We start from the raw sequence: 15,703 nt of genomic DNA, 5'->3' as shown, positions 1-15,703 counted from the left end.
TTGAGTTTCCTTAAAAAGAAATGCCTGTAAGAAATATGCCTGTGTAAGAAATAATGCACAGTCCTGATTCTTAAATCCACAGTATTTTTCCCCCCTTAAACTCCATTTTGAAAATTTTGAATGTTAATTTTCTTTAGTGCCAAGTAGTTTTACATTGCCAGTTAACAAACTGTATGTGTCTTACAGCCCTTCTGTAGTCTTATTCAGATCCACGGACATAATAGGGCTCGACAGAGAGATAAGCTTGGTCATATTCTTGAGGAATTTGCTACCTTGCAAGATGAGGTAAGAGCCCACAAGTTGTCCTCCCTTCCAGAATTAAGATATTCAGGTACCTTGATCAGATTTTTAAAAAATAATTCTTTGGGATGATATTTTGACTTTAATTTTTCAATGTGATGATTTTATTTTTAACTTCAGTGTAACAGTTTCATGTATCAAAGAAAGAGTTTACAAAAAGAGAAAATAATCCAAACTGAGAAACACCTTAAATTATTTCTTGGATAATCAGAATAAATTATAAAATATATGTAGAACTATGGTTTTACAACAGGTTCACATTCTAATAAAATGTTTAACTTGTAAGCAGCAATATTAATTGATAACATAACTTAAGACCTGAAGTCAGTATTTTGTATTTTTGTCTTATAAAGTGTCTTTTTAGTTTAAGGAGTATTTACACAAACGTTATCCACTGTGAAATGAGAAGTTTAAATCTAACCAAAAATGTTTTGAAAGTGCAAATTCTTTATGTGACAAGTTTTACATTTTCTGCCTAAATGCTATTTTAGCTGGTTTGTTTTTGTTTTGTTTTGTTTTGTTTTTTAATTCTCTCATTACCTTGAAAAGAAAGTCAATGTTACAACCTTTTATTCTGATAGGCAGAGAAGGTTGATGCAGCCCTTCACACTATGCTGTTGAAACAGGAACCCCAAAGGCAACATTTGGCCTGTTTAGGTACCTGGGTCCTTTATCATAACCTTCGAATTATGATCCAGTATCTTCTGAGTGGCTTTGAGTTGGAGCTCTACAGCATGCACGAGTACTACTACATATATTGGTAAGAGAACGGCAGGAGTTAAAATTGGCGGTGGGAAGAGTAGATAAGATCTGAGAGAGCGTCTGTAGAACAGAAGAAGATTTCAGGGTACTTTTTCATTTAATGTATTTTAACTTTAGTTGTGGAATAATTGGAAAATGTCTACTAAAAATTAGAGGCAGATCATGCTGAACATCTATCTTTAAGTGCTGTAACAGCATACAAATACTTTTTTTTTTCAGCTATTGAGTATTTAAAAGCTAATAAAAGTGGCTCCAAAGTAAATGGATTAATTGAAGAGCTTTCATCTGTTTGTAGAGAGAAGAATGAGCATACATTTAGTCCTGACTTTAGTGATGCTGGGTGCTAGCTGTAGAATGTACTTAACTGAATTAAAGTTCAAAATCTGAACCAGATCTTTCCTCTGAGAAGAAACTGTGCCTAAGATTATCATTGGGAGCATAACTGTTGCAAACTGCTGTCCTGGGGATTTATCTCGGGAGCTTGGAAGAGCTGCTAAGGGATCACCCTCCTCAGCCAGGAGTTCTTCCCTTTCATTTGAGGATGAGAAACCTATTAAGAGGATGCTTGGAAGTACTGTAGGCATGGGAAAGCTGCCACGGGAAAAAAATAATAAGAGCCAATGGATCTTTTTCTTAGTCCGGCCAAGGATGGTGGTAATTTATTAAATAATAACCAGTGTTGCTCATGACAAACAGCTAAGTTTAGTGTATAAAATCTTAACATGGTTCATTTTTTTTTTTTAAGATTTTATTTATTTATGTGACAGACAGAGACCACAAGCAGGCAGAGAGAGAGGAGGAAGCAGGCTTCCTGCGGAGCAGAGAGCCCGATGTGGGGCTCGATCCCAGGACCCTGGGATCATGACCTGAGCTGAAGGCAGAGGCTTTAACCCACTGAGCCACCCAGGCACCCCAACATGGTTCATCTTTTAACTCATATTTGAATTATTTAACATAGTAGATTAAGATACTGTATATTCCTTGGAATCACTGCTATAAGGGAAGGAAAGTAATTCTCTTCCACACTGACACATGGTTTTGTTATCATGGCTGCTAGAGCCCCTAACATACAGCTTTTTTTGGCTGTGAAACTTGAATTTGAACATGAACTAAAGTAATACGAGGATAATATTATTAGGTATACTCTCTAATATTTATATAGGTAACAACTCTTACCAACAGGTGTTGAAATAGCTATTACTAACTCATAGTAACACAGTATTCAGACCAGACATTTTGTAGGGGAACACAGTCAGATTCTTTCTCAGGTTTGAGGCAGCTAATAGGAAGCTTTTTTGCCCTTGATTCCTCAAAATAAAATTTTTAGATGCTTTTTGGCACAAAGAATTGGGCTCTTAATTCGGCAAATGAATGATAACCACATAAACACTCCATTAGAAATGTATCTGCAGGGGCGCCTGGGTGGCTCAGTGGGTTAAGCCGCTGCCTTCGGCTCAGGTCATGATCTCAGGGTCCTGGGATTGAGTCCCGCATCGGGCTCTCTGCTCAGCAGGGAGCCTGCTTCCTCCTCTCTCTCTCTCTGCCTGCCTCTCTGCCTACTTGTGATCTCTCTCTGTCAAATAAATAAATAAAATCTTTAAAAAAAAAAAAAAGAAAGAAAGAAATGTATCTGCATATTTGAGCAATTCATTTCTTTTTTTAATGAAAGAAATTTTAGTTTTTGCCTATAAATACACTTGTGGTCTATTTTCATGTCAGTTTTAACTGCTTTTCAATTTCAAAATTATAGATTGGGCTCCCGCATTTTCACAAGATAAGCTTGTTGTTGTTATTGTTCATGAATATAAGCATTCCTGAGGCATGTGGGTGCTTAAAAATGAATAGTAGAAAACACTGATTCTTAAACTTTACAGTGCATATGGGGACTTGTTAGGCTTGGTCCTTTGAGATCCTCGTTCAGGAGATCTGGGATAGGAACCAATCATTTGCATTTCTAACTGGTTCTGGTGATATTGCTGCTGATCCAGAGATCACAATTTGAGAACCACTGGTCTAGAATATCTGTACTCTGACTCTCTTTAGATATAACTGTGTATTAATTTTGATAATGCCTTTACTAAAAGCTCACTGAGATATCTGATATTTGATAAGAAAAGCCTGACTGGGGCCAACTCTATCCTTCACTCATCAGTGCTTGTATTCGTATTTGGAAGGTAGAAGACAGCATTAATTCCCCATAGAAATCCTCTCACTGAGTTAAGATATAGACCCTCAGATTTTATAGTGTTGTGGGGGGAGGATCATTTTATAAAAGGATACTCTAAATGCTTTTCTTAAATTCATTGTCAGGAATCATTTTCTCTTCATGTGAACTATTTGTTTTGTTTTTTATGAAATAAAACTGTAATTCCAAGTTTACCCTCATTGCCAGGAAGCACAGTGCTCAGTTTGGCTTTAAAATACAGCACCTAATCCATTCCAGGCATTTTGCAGGGGTTTTTTGGTTTTTGTTTTTTGCCAGTACGGTTTTGATTTATAGACTGTGGGGCCTTTGTTTGGTTACAACAAAAAGGAATGTTTATCCTTAGGTGTATCTTTTTTTTTTTAATTATTATTTTTTATTTTTTAATTTTTTATAAACATATAATGTATTTTTATCCCCAGGGGTACAGGTCTGTGAATCGCCAGGTTTACACACTTCACAGCACTCACCAGAGCACATACCCTCCCCAGTGTCCATAACCCTACCCCCCTCTCCCAAACCCCCTCCCCCCAGCAACCCTCCGTTTGTTTTGTGAGATTAAGAGTCACTTATGGTTTGTCTCCCTCCCAATCCTATCTTGTTTCATTCATTCTTCTCCTACCCCCTTAACCCCCCATGTTGCATCTCCACTTCCTTATATCAGGGAGAACATTTGATAGTTGTCTTTCTCCGATTGACTTCTTTCACTAAGCATGATACCCTCTAGTTCCATCCACGTCGTCGCAAATGGCAAGATTTTGTTTCTTTTGATGGCTGCATAGTATTCCATTGTGTATATATACCACATCTTCTTTATCCATTCATCTGTTGATGGACATCTAGGTTCTTTCCATAGTTTGGCTATTGTAGACATTGCTGTTATAAACATTCGAGTGCACGTGCCCCTTCGGATCACTACGTTTGTATCTTTAGGGTAAATACCCAGTAATGCAATTGCTGGGTCATAGGGTAATTCTATTTTCAACATTTTGAGGAACCTCCATGTTGTTTCCCAGAGTGGATGCACCAGCTTGCATTCCCATCAACAGTGTAGGAGGGTTCCCCTTTCTCCGCATCCTTGCCAGCATCTGTCTTTTCCTGACTTGTTAATTTTACCCATTCTGACTGGTGTGAGGTGATATGTCATTGTGGTTTTGATTTGTATTTCCCTGATTCCGAGTGATATGGAGCACTTTTTCATGTGTCTGTTGGCCATCTGGATGTCTTCTTTGCAGAAATGTCTGTTCATGTCTTCTGCCCATTCTTGATTGGATTATTTGTTCTTTGGGTGTTGAGTTTGCTAAGTTCTTTATAGATTTTGGACACTAGCCCTTTATCTGATATGTTGTTTGCAAATATCTTCTCCCATTCTGTCAGTTGTCTTTTGGTTTTGTTAACTCTTTCTTTTGCTGTGCAAAAGCTTTTGATCTTGATGAAATCCCAATCTTCATTTTTGTCCTTGCTTCCCTTGCCTTTGGCGATGTTTCTAGGAAGATGTTGCTGCGCTGAGGTCGAAAAGGTTGCTGTCTGTGTTCTCAAGGATTTTGATGGATTCCTTTCTCACATTGAGGTCCTTTTTCCATTTTGAGTCTATTTTCGTGTGTGGTGTAAGGAAATGGTCCAATTTCATTTTTCTGCATGTGGCTAATTTTCCCAACACCATTTATTGAAGAGGCTGTCTTTTTTCCATTGGACAGTCTTTCCTGCTTTGTCAAAGATTAGTTGACCATAGAGTTGAGGGTCTATTTCTGGGCTCTCTATTCTGTTCCATTGATCTATTTGTCTGTTTTTGTGCCAGGACCATGCTGTCTTGATGATGACAGCTTTGTAATAGAGCTTAAAGTCCGGAATTGTGATGCCACCAACTTTGGCTTTCTTTTTCAATATTCCTTTGGCTATTCGAGGTCCTTTCTGGTTCCATATAAATTTTAGGGTTATTTGTTCCATTTCTTTGAAAAAAATGGATGGCATTTTGATAGGAATTGCATTAAATATGTAGATTGCTTAGGTAGCATAGACATTTTCACAATATTTGTTCTTCCAATCCAGAAGCATGGAATATTTTTCCATTTCTTTGTGTCTTCCTCAGTTTCTTTCATGAGTACTTTATAGTTTTCTGAGTATAGATTCTTTGCCTCTTTGGTTAGGTTTATTCCTAGGTATCTTACGGTTTTGGGTGGAATTGTAAATGGGATTGACTCTTTAATTTCTCTTTCTTCTGTCTTGTTGGTGGTGTAGAGAAATGCAGCTGATTTCTGTGCATTGATTTTATATCCTGACACTTTATGAATTCCTGTACAAGTTCTAGCAGTTTTGAAGTGGAGTCTTTTGGGTTTTCCACATATAGTATCATATCATCTGCGAAGAGTGATAGTTTGACTTCTTCTTTGCCGATTTAGATGCCTTTAATTTCCTTTAGTTGTCTAATTGCTGAGGCTAGGACTTCTAGTACTGTGTTGAATAGCAGTGGTGATAATGGACATCCCTGCCGTGTTCCTGACCTTAGCGGAAAAGCTTTCAGTTTTTCTCCATTGAGAATGATATTTGCGGTGGGTTTTTCATAGATGGCTTTGATGATATTGAGGTATGCGCCCTCTATCCCTACACTTTGAAGAGTTTTGATCAGGAATGGATGCTGTACTTTGTCAAATGCTTTTTCAGCATCTATTGAGAGTATCATATGGTTCTTGTTGTTTTTTTTATTAATGTATTGTTTCACATTGATTGATATGCGGATGTTGAACCAACCTTGCAGCCTGGAATAAATCCCACTTGGTCATGGTGAATAATCCTTTTAATGTACTGTTGAATCCTTTTGGCTAGTATTTTAGTGAGAATTTTCGCATCTGTGTTCATCAAGGATATTGGTCTGTAGTTCTCTTTTTTGGTGGGATCCTTGTCTGGTTTTGGGATCAAGGTGATGTGGGCCTCATAAAATGAGTTTGGAAGTTTTCCTTCCATTTCTATTTTTTGGAACAGCTTCAGAAGAATAGGAATTAGTTCTTCTTTAAACATTTGGTAGAATTCCCCTGGGAAGCCATCTGGCCTGGGCTTTTGTTTGGAGATTTTTGATGACTGTTTCAGTCTCTTTACTGGTTATGGGTCTGTTCAGGTTTTCTATTTCTTCCTGGTTCAGTTGTGGTAGTTTATATGTCTCTAGAAATGCATCCATTTCTTCTGGATTGTCCAATTTGTTTGCATAGAGTTGCTTATAATTGTATTTCTTTGGTGTTAGTTGTGATCTCTTCTCTTTCATTCATGATTTTATTTATTTGAGTCCTTTCTCTTTTCTTTTTGATAAGTCTGGCCAGGGGTTTATCAATCTTATTAATTCTTTAAAAGAACCAGCTCCTAGTTTCATTGATTTGTTCTATTGGGGGTTTTTTTGTTTTTATTTCATTGATTTCTGCTCTGCTCTTTATATTTCTCTTCTCCTGCTGGGTTTAGGGTTTCTTTCTTGTTCTTTCTCCAGCTCCTTTAGGTGTAGGGTTAGGTTGTGTACCTGAGACCTTTCTTGTTTCTTGAGAAAGGCTTGTACCGCTATATATTTTCCTCTCAGGACTGCCTTTGCTGTGTCCCACAGATTTTGAACCGTTGTGTTTTCATTATCATTTGTTTCCATGAATCTTTTCAATTCTTCTTTAATTTCCTGGTTGACCCATTCATTCTTTAGAAAGATGCTGTTTAGTCTCCATGTATTTGGGTTCTTTCCAAATTTCCTCTTGTGATTGACTTCTAGCTTCAGAACATTGTGGTCTGAAAATATGCAGGGAATGATCCCAATCTTTTGATACTGGTTGAGACCTGATTTAGGACCCAGGATGTGATCTATTCTGGAGAATGTTCCATGTGCACCAGAGAAGAATGTGTATTCTGTTGCTTTGGGATGAAATGTTCTGAATATATCTGTGATGTCCATCTGGTCCAGTGTGTCATTTAAGGCCTTTATTTCCTTGTTGATCTTTTGCTTGGATGATCTGTCCATTTCAATGAGTGGAGTGTTAAAGTCCCCTACTATTATTGTATTATTGTTGATGTGTTTCTTTGATTTTGTTATTAATTGATTTATGTAGTTGGCTTCTCCCACGTTGGGGCATAGATATTTAAAATTGTTAGATCTTCTTGTTGGACAGATCCTTTGAGTATGATATAGTGTCCTTCCTCATCTCTTATTATAGTCTTTGGCTTAAAATCTAATTGATCTAAGGATTGCCACCCCTGCTTTCTTCTGATGTCCATTAGCATGGTAAATTGTTTTCCACCCCCTCACTTTAAATCTGGAGGTGTCTTCGTGTCTGAAATGAGTTTCTTGTAGGCAACATATATATGGGTTTTGTTTTTTTATCCATTCTGATACCCTGTGTCTTTTGATTGGGGCATTTAGCCCATTAACATTCAGGGTAACTATTGAGAGATATGAATTTAGTGCCATTGTATTGCCTGTAAGGTGACTGTTCCTGTATATTGTCTCTGTTCCTTTCTGATCTACTACTTTTAGGCTCTCTCTTTGCTTAGAGGACCCCTTTCAGTATTTCCTGTAGAGCTGGTTTGGTGTTTGCAAATTCTTTCAGTTTTTGTTTGTCCTGGAAGCTTTTAATCTCTCCTTCTATTTTCAATGATAGCCTAGCTGGATATAGTATTCTTGGCTGCATGTTTTTCTCGTTTAGTGCTCTGAATATATCATGCCAGCTCTTTCTGGCCTACCAGGTCTCTGTGGATAAGTCTGCTGCCAATCTAATATTTTTACCATTGTATGTTACAGACTTCTTTTCCTGGGCTGCTTTCAGGATTTTCTCTTTGTCACTAAGACTTGTAAATTTTACTATTAGGTGACAGGTATGGGCCTATTCTTATTGATTTTGAGGGGGGTTCTCTGTGCGTCCTGGATTTTGATGCTTGTTCCCTTTGCCAGATTAGGGAAATTCTCACCAATAATTCTCTCCAATATACCTTCTGCTCCCCTCTCTTTCTTCTTCTTTTGGAATCCCAATTATTCTAATGTTGTTTCATCTTATGGTGTCACTTATCTTTCGAATTCTCCCTTGTGGTCCAGTAGCTGTTTGTCCCTCTTTAGCTTCTTTATTCTCTGTCATTTGGTCTTTTATATCACTAATTCTTTCTTCTGTCTCATTTATCCTAGCAGTGAGAGCCTCCATTTTTTTATTGCACCTCATTAATAGCTTTTTTGATTTCAACTTGGTTAGATTTTAGTTCTTTTATTTCTCCAGAAAGGGCTTTTATATCTCCCAAGAGGGTTTCTCTAATATCTTCTTCTAATATCTTCTCTAATATGCCTTTTTCGAGCCCGGCTAGAACCTTGAGAATCGTCATTCTGAACTCTAGATCTGACGTATTACCAATGTCTGTATTGATTAGATCCCTAGCCTTCGGTACTGCCTCTTGTTCTTTTTTTTGTTGTGAATTTTTCCGCCTTGTCATTTTGTCCAGATAAGAGTATATGAAGGAGCAAGTAAAATACTAAAAGGGTGGCAAAGACCCCAGGAAAATACACTTTAACCAAGTCAGAAGAGACCCCAAATCATGAGGGGGGAGAAAGGGGATAAAAAGAGGTTCAGAAAAAAAAAAGAAACAATTTAAAAAAGAAAACGAATAAAGAAAAAATATATATGATTAGATAAACTAGTTTAAAAACGTTAAAAGAAAAAAGGGTAAAAGTTTAAAAAAAATTTAGCAGAAGAAAAAAAAATTGAAAAAAATTAAATTAACTGCAAGACTAATGAATCATGGGGAGAAAGCCATGAGTTCAGTGCTTTGCTTTCTCCTTCTGGAATTCCACTGCTCTCCTTGGTATTGAACCTGTACTCCTTGGTAGGTGAACTTGGTCCTGGCTGGATTTCTTGTTGATCTTCTGGGGAAGGGGCCTGGTGTAGTGATCCTCAAGTGTCTTTGCCCCAGGCGGAATTGCACCGCCCTTACCAGGGGCCGGGCTGAGTAATCTGCTCAGATTTGCTTTCGGGAGCTTTTGTTCCCTGAATGCTTTCCATGGAGTTCTGGAGGACGGGAATGAAAATGGCGGCCTCCTGGTCTCCGACCCGGAGGAGCTGAGAGCCCGGGGCCCCACTCCTCAGTGCGCCCTCAGAGAATAGTGCCCAATAACTCCCTTCTCCCTGGCCTCTGGCCGCGCTCGGAGCTCACCCAGGCTGCAACCAGTTCAAGGTAACCCCGCGCTGAGAGCTCACTCCTCGGCTCTGTCTCTGCAGCCGGCTTTCCCGTTCCAATATCCGCAAGCTCTTCGACACTCAGACACCCCCGATCCTTCTGTGACCCCGCGGGACCTGAGGCCACGCTGACCCCGCGTGAGCTTCACCCCGGTTTAGCCTCTGGAGCAATGTCTCTCAGTGGAACAGACTTTTAAAAGTCCCGATTTTATGCTCCGTTGCTCCACCGCTTGCAGGGAGCCGGCCCCTCCCCCTGCGGTCTCTCTTCCAGTCGCTTTGGATTCACTTCTCTGACAGTCCTACCTTTCAGAAAGTGGTTGATTTTCTGTTTCTAGAATTGTGGTTCTTCTTCTCTTGATCTCCCATTGGATTTGTAGGTGTTTGCAATGTTTAGATAAGCTATCTAGCTGATCTCCTGCTATCTGATGTAGCCTCAGCCTGCTGCTTCTCCGCCATCTTGACTCCTCTCCCTCCTCAGATGTATCTTCTAGTTATTGTTTTACTTTAAATTTTCTTTCTTTCTTTTTTTCTTTTCGTTCTTTTTTTTTTTTTTTTTTTTGGTGGGAGGGTACATGTTTTAATATTGTAAACTGCCTTACAACTTTCTGGAGAATTTTAGAGATAGGCATTATATGCTCATCCTTGATAATAATAAACTTCCTAATCTTTGATTTTTAGCTTAATGTTTCTTAATTTCATATAGATTATAGTATAAACTGTATATTCATATTCTAGATTTGAACTTCTTTTTCTGGGCATTAGAGAATGTAATGTTGGTTAAGCTTCTGAAAAGTTAGTATTGGGTGGAATAATCTGTTTCATGTTTAATTTATTGAATAAACTCAGGTAAATTATAAGTCTGAATGTTCTTAGTTTTTAGAATGCTTTGGTATAGTGCCTATAATTTTACATTTTTTTCCTCTGTATTTGCTTTCTCTTGCAGTTAATACAAAAATAAAATATTTTGTTAATAGGCTGAGGTGAAGTGTGTCCTGATACAATAAAAATTGTTTAATGAGCATTCATTTGATGAATTTATATATAAATGTGTATTTTTATATATGTCATATATATACTTACATATATATGTTTAACTTACATATATATAATTATCAAGAAATCTTTTGAAAGGTTGTAAAGTGTGTATCATTGTAGGAAATTAAGCATATTTTCAGCATTGTCCAGTAATATAAGGCTACAAGAAAGGAAAAGTTAATCATTTGTAATGCTGATTTCTTATAAAACCTAATCTGTCAATTATCTAGTTGGATAATTGGGTTTTTCTTTTTTACTTTTAAAGCGGTATTAAAAATCTCTTTATTAATACTAGTACTTGTAGTGATAAAGCTATCTCGTTTAGACTCCTCCATTAACTAACATTTGATACACTTGAAGGTATCTCTCAGAATTCCTTTATGCATGGTTGATGTCGACATTAAGTCGTGCTGATGGCTCTCAGATGGCAGAGGAAAGGATCATGGAAGAGCAGCAGAAAGGCCGGAGCAGTAAAAAAACAAAAAAAAAGAAGAAAGGTACCATGGATTATTTTTAAATTTAAGAAGTAACTAACATTGGAGTACACTTTAATTTCTACAAACAGATGGAGAACTGCGTACGCCTTGCTATAAGTGAATTAGTCCTTATATCTCAGTTCTTGCCCATCTTCTCTTCAGAAAGTATAAGGTAGAGAGTGAATCCCAGTGTTAGTGACCCACGCCTCTTTGGTGCCTTCCCTTGCTTTTCTTTTACTTCTTTGCTATGAAGACCCTAGGACAAGAAGTAGCCACATGGAATGTGTAAGCAGGATGAGTCAAGGAACAAGGCTGCAGGAGACCCTTGATCTTTTGACAGAAGGCTGACCACTTGGAGGGGAGTCGATCTGGAGCTGTGCTGTTAGAGTGGCACAGAAAGATGATCACAGAGGGCCTTGGTGCAACACCCAAAGCCCAGGAGGAAAAAGAAGCGTTTCAGAGGCACTGCTCTCTTGATCACTAGTAGAAGGGTACAGATAGTGCTACAAATGCTACAAAATATTACTGTGTATTTCATTAGGATTTCAACAGTTTGGGTGGGTTTTTAAATAACTGTAATGCGTGAGTTTTCTATTTCAGAAATTAAGTCCGCATGGTGAATTCAAAAGTTAAAATTATTTCATATTAGAATTTATGGTATTACTTATTTAAGGAACATGGCTTTTTAAAAAGCCTTTCAGTTATATTTTAATTTTTATAGATTTGGGCCATAAACTAAAATTTAACCTATAGGAACAAACTTTGAATTTTTAATTTTAGTAAACAGGTGGAAGATTTTTTTTTTAAATTAGATTTTCTTCTGCGGTAATGCAAGAGGAGGGGGAAAACTGTGGATAATTTTCTTTTTAATTATAGTTCGCCCCTTGAGCCGAGAAATTACAATGAGCCAGGCATATCAGAACATGTGTGCTGGGATGTTTAAAGTAAGTAGTCACAAATGAAGTTGTCTTTGCTTTTTAACTACATTGCTGTTACATAGTTTAATTAAAATGGACACTTTTCTCTGATTCTTTCCAGATTCTAATTTCACCTTTGTGTTTACTGTCTGCTTAAAGTTTACCTTTTTTCCAAGTCTAGTTTTCATTAATTTGTTTAACAAGTATTTGTAGACAAGTACAAATTTAACACACTTGCCATGTGTCACATATCTTCTACTGAATACATTTAAGAACACCAACTCAAATCAGATGTGAACCTTGTCTCAGGTGTCTAGGTAATGACAGGTCAGGTGATAATGTGTGACATAAGTAATAAGAGAAGGCAGAGTTTCTGATTCATGATCAGAAAAGTTTTCTTGGAAGAGATGGGGTTTGTATTTCTTTAGGAGCATATTAGGAACAGAGTAGGCTCCACAGTGAATGGCTTAAGCAAGCATTTTCAGGAGTTAGCAAGTGCTTTTTTTTTTTTTTTTAAGATTATTTATTTGACAGAGATCACAAGTAGGCAGAGAGGCAGGCGGGGGCGGGAGGGGGTGGGAAGGGGGGTGAAGCAGACTCCCTGCTGAGCAGACAGCCAGATGCGGGGCTCGATCCCAGGACTCTGGGATCATGACTTGAGCCGAAGGCAGAGGCTTTAACCCACTGAGCCACCCAGGCTCCCCACAGGTGCTAACTCTTAAGTTGTACTTGGCAATTCAGGAAATTGTTTGAGGCAGCTTATATTCAAATATATAAAACAGAACATGGACTTCTGTTTGAGAAACAGGACCTATGCTTTTCTTATTATAATAGGACTTTTTTTCCTAAGAAACTTTTACTTGAAGGTTTCAAAGCAACTATAAAAGCATGTGTCATAGCAGAATAATGTGCATGTGTTAAAATTTCACTGGGAAAAATCGTAATGGATTAAACACTGGAACTTGAAAAATTTTTATGTAAATATGGCATATAACATAAAAATGAATACTGAAGCCAGTTTTTCTCTTCCTATTCCTGATATCTGAACCTTAAAATTGTTTTAACTCTGTGTAAATAGCTGTTTCTTGTTTTCTACTCTGCATTAATGAGGAATTCACTTTTTCAAATTGATAGACTCTTTTATTTTCTTTTTCCTTTAGACCATGGTAGCATTTGACATGGATGGCAAAGTACGAAAACCCAAGTTTGAGCTTGATAGTGAACAAGTTCGATATGAGCACAGATTTGCTCCATTCAACAGTGTAATGACGCCACCGCCGGTGCACTATCTGCAGTTCAAGGTGACTCTGCTCACTAAAGCACTTGTAAAGGAAGTAGTCTTAGACCGGCTTAGAGATACGCTCTTTGTACCTAGCCGTTTCTTTAAAATAGTCAAATCAGACTATTATTGGACCAGTGACAAGGTGATAAAAGAATTTTAATTCCTGTGAAAATTATTTGGCTCTTTCTGGATGCACTCATTCCATTAAGAGTTATTTTAAGTATGGGGATCAGATGAGGTAATTGGGAATTAAATATTATTTAGGGAAAAATAGGGACATGTGTCAAGTGTTTGGTTTAGTGTCTATATATGAAACATGAGTCAGGGTAGAATTTGTAATTATAAAAGCTGTTTTAGAGTTTTTCATATTAAACATGTTTTGAATAATACAGTATTCCACCCCCCCTTTTTAGGAAATGTCTGACCTCAATAAATACAGCCCTCCTCCTCAGTCTCCCGAACTGTATGTGGCAGCTAGTAAGCACTTTCAGCAGGCAAAAATGATCCTGGAAAATATCCCAAACCCAGACCATGAGGTAAGCAGTCACAGTAATTCTGGAGGAAAAGCTTGGCAGGAAATACGTATCTTACTACTGGATGATAAATGAACCTTACCATATGAATAGTGAAGCCTGTCATGTTTCTGGCAAGGATTTTAAATGGCTTTGCTAGCCTAACCTTGTAAGACTTAAAATTAGCTCATGAAAGCAAGTAGCTTCTTTGTGTAAATTTAGAGATCAATGCACAGAAATTAAGACATAGTATGTAGGAGGACAAGAAATGGGATTCAGAGTGATCCACAGTTTAGAAATGGTGACATTTAAAATTTTTTATTTTAATGTATAGTTTGATACTAAAATCTAATTATATAAATCTTTAAAAATATGAAAAAAGCTCTGGTCAGTTATCACAGGAAGTAAAAACCTATTCCACTTGACCAATTAAAATAGAGCCTACTGTTCAAAGACTTTGTTTTGACATACTATCCCATAGACCTTGGAACTTGCAGAATCTGAAGTTGCAGCCACTGGTTGCTTTCACAGTTTGCTGTGCCCGATAATACTGACATGCATGCATTCCGCAAACGAGAATGCCTTGCGTAGAACACTCAACTGCCAGGGGAGTATATCTTGGTACAACCTCCATGAAAGGGAAGTTAATAGCAGTTACCTGTTAAAAAAAGCACAGATGCTTAGGCCAAGCACTTCTGCTGCTTGGGGTTTATCTAACACACGTGCACATGTGGGCAGTGAGGGAAGCAAGTCGCTAATACACAAGAGTCCTCATTGCAGCAGGATTCTCAGAGCGAAGAAGTGAGGAAACTTCACTGCCCCTCAACAGAGACTGTCAAATGAGTGATGATACATCATACCAGACTGCGGAGTCTTGAAAAGGACACAGAAGGTTGTTACATACCGTAATGGAAATGTTCTTCAAAGAGCGAAGCACTGAATGGTGTATAGTATGTTGCCGTTTCAATTGAAAGGGGCCCAGGGATGTGTGTGTGTGCACATGTATCTCCAGAAGGAGATGTGAGAATTATATGAGAGTTGATAACAATGTTTGTTTCTTGGGAGGGGAGCCTTGGAAAACAGGGATAGGAGAGAGATGACTTTTATGTTCTGTATAATCATGTAATAAAATACAAGGGGGAATGTAAAAATTAGAGGAAGGTACCTATAATAGACGGCATACGTCCTTCAGTGAACTTAATTCGTTTACTCAGCAAATACTTGTTGACGGCTACTGTGTCCGCAGCCCTGTGGTAAAAACTAATGAAGAAAACTAGACAAATCTCTGCCCTCTTAAGGGTAGAGGTTGTAGACAGTAAGTTATATTGTGTACTAGAAGATCATAAGACTATGAAGAAAAATCAAGCTGGGAGTGGAGATCGTGAATACTGTAAGGAGGCGGCGGCGGCGGATTAGGCTTTTTTTAAGGCGGCCGGTGAGCAAATCTCTGAAGACGGTGAAAAAGCAGGTCACAGGGCCACTGCGGATGGAGCCGTGTGGGCAGAGGGATCTGCACATGTAAAGGAAGGCCCCGAGGGTACGGACTGGTGTGGCCGGAGTGGGATGAACGAGGCGTGCTCACTTTGGAGGTTTTTGAGCAGAGGAGTGACCAGATTGGATTTTTGTTCTGAAGGTTCACTCTGGCCCCTGTGCTGAAAGTAGCCGGTGGTAGGGGCAAAGGTGGGAGCAGGGAGCCAGTGGAGGCCACAGCAGTCGCCTGGGAGAGAGGACGTGGACGGTGGAGGGATCCGAAGCAAGTTGGACTGATGGCGGGTGAGGGAGAGAGGAGTTACGGAGGACTTCGGGATTTGGGCCTCAGCCTCTGGGTGGGTGGAACCAGCGGAAGAGGCTGCAAGTGGATGCGGAGCTGGTGGGCTGAGTTAGGAGCCCAGATTGGGACGTGCCTGTTGGAGGCCCCGATGCAGCTGTCATGTGGACGGGCGGATGTGTTAGTCGGGGCTGAGGAGAAGCTGTTCCAGACTTGTGGTGAGATGTGTGTCTGAAGAGAGGTCCGTCAGCAACCAGGAGCAGTGGGAA

At 38.7% G+C, this 15,703-nt stretch overlaps 1 protein-coding gene across 3 annotated transcripts in view; it reads left to right on the top strand.

Moving 5' to 3' along the window:
* Positions 1 to 15,703, top strand: part of NAA35 (N-alpha-acetyltransferase 35, NatC auxiliary subunit) — a 103,166-nt gene that overhangs the window by 85,741 nt on the left and 1,722 nt on the right. For all 3 annotated transcript variants that reach the window (XM_044265780.1, XM_044265779.1, XM_044265781.1), the window contains exons 16-21: positions 187 to 285; positions 882 to 1,060; positions 10,840 to 10,976; positions 11,832 to 11,899; positions 13,033 to 13,173; positions 13,568 to 13,690. In XM_044265780.1, coding sequence (XP_044121715.1) covers positions 187 to 285; positions 882 to 1,060; positions 10,840 to 10,976; positions 11,832 to 11,899; positions 13,033 to 13,173; positions 13,568 to 13,690 — 747 coding nt within the window. The remainder of the gene's footprint in view (positions 1 to 186; positions 286 to 881; positions 1,061 to 10,839; positions 10,977 to 11,831; positions 11,900 to 13,032; positions 13,174 to 13,567; positions 13,691 to 15,703) is intronic.

This window comes from Neovison vison, chromosome 9 (assembly GCF_020171115.1).
Source record: "Neovison vison isolate M4711 chromosome 9, ASM_NN_V1, whole genome shotgun sequence".
Lineage (NCBI taxonomy): Eukaryota > Metazoa > Chordata > Mammalia > Carnivora > Mustelidae > Neogale > Neogale vison.
This window is presented reverse-complemented; position numbering and strand designations above follow the sequence as displayed.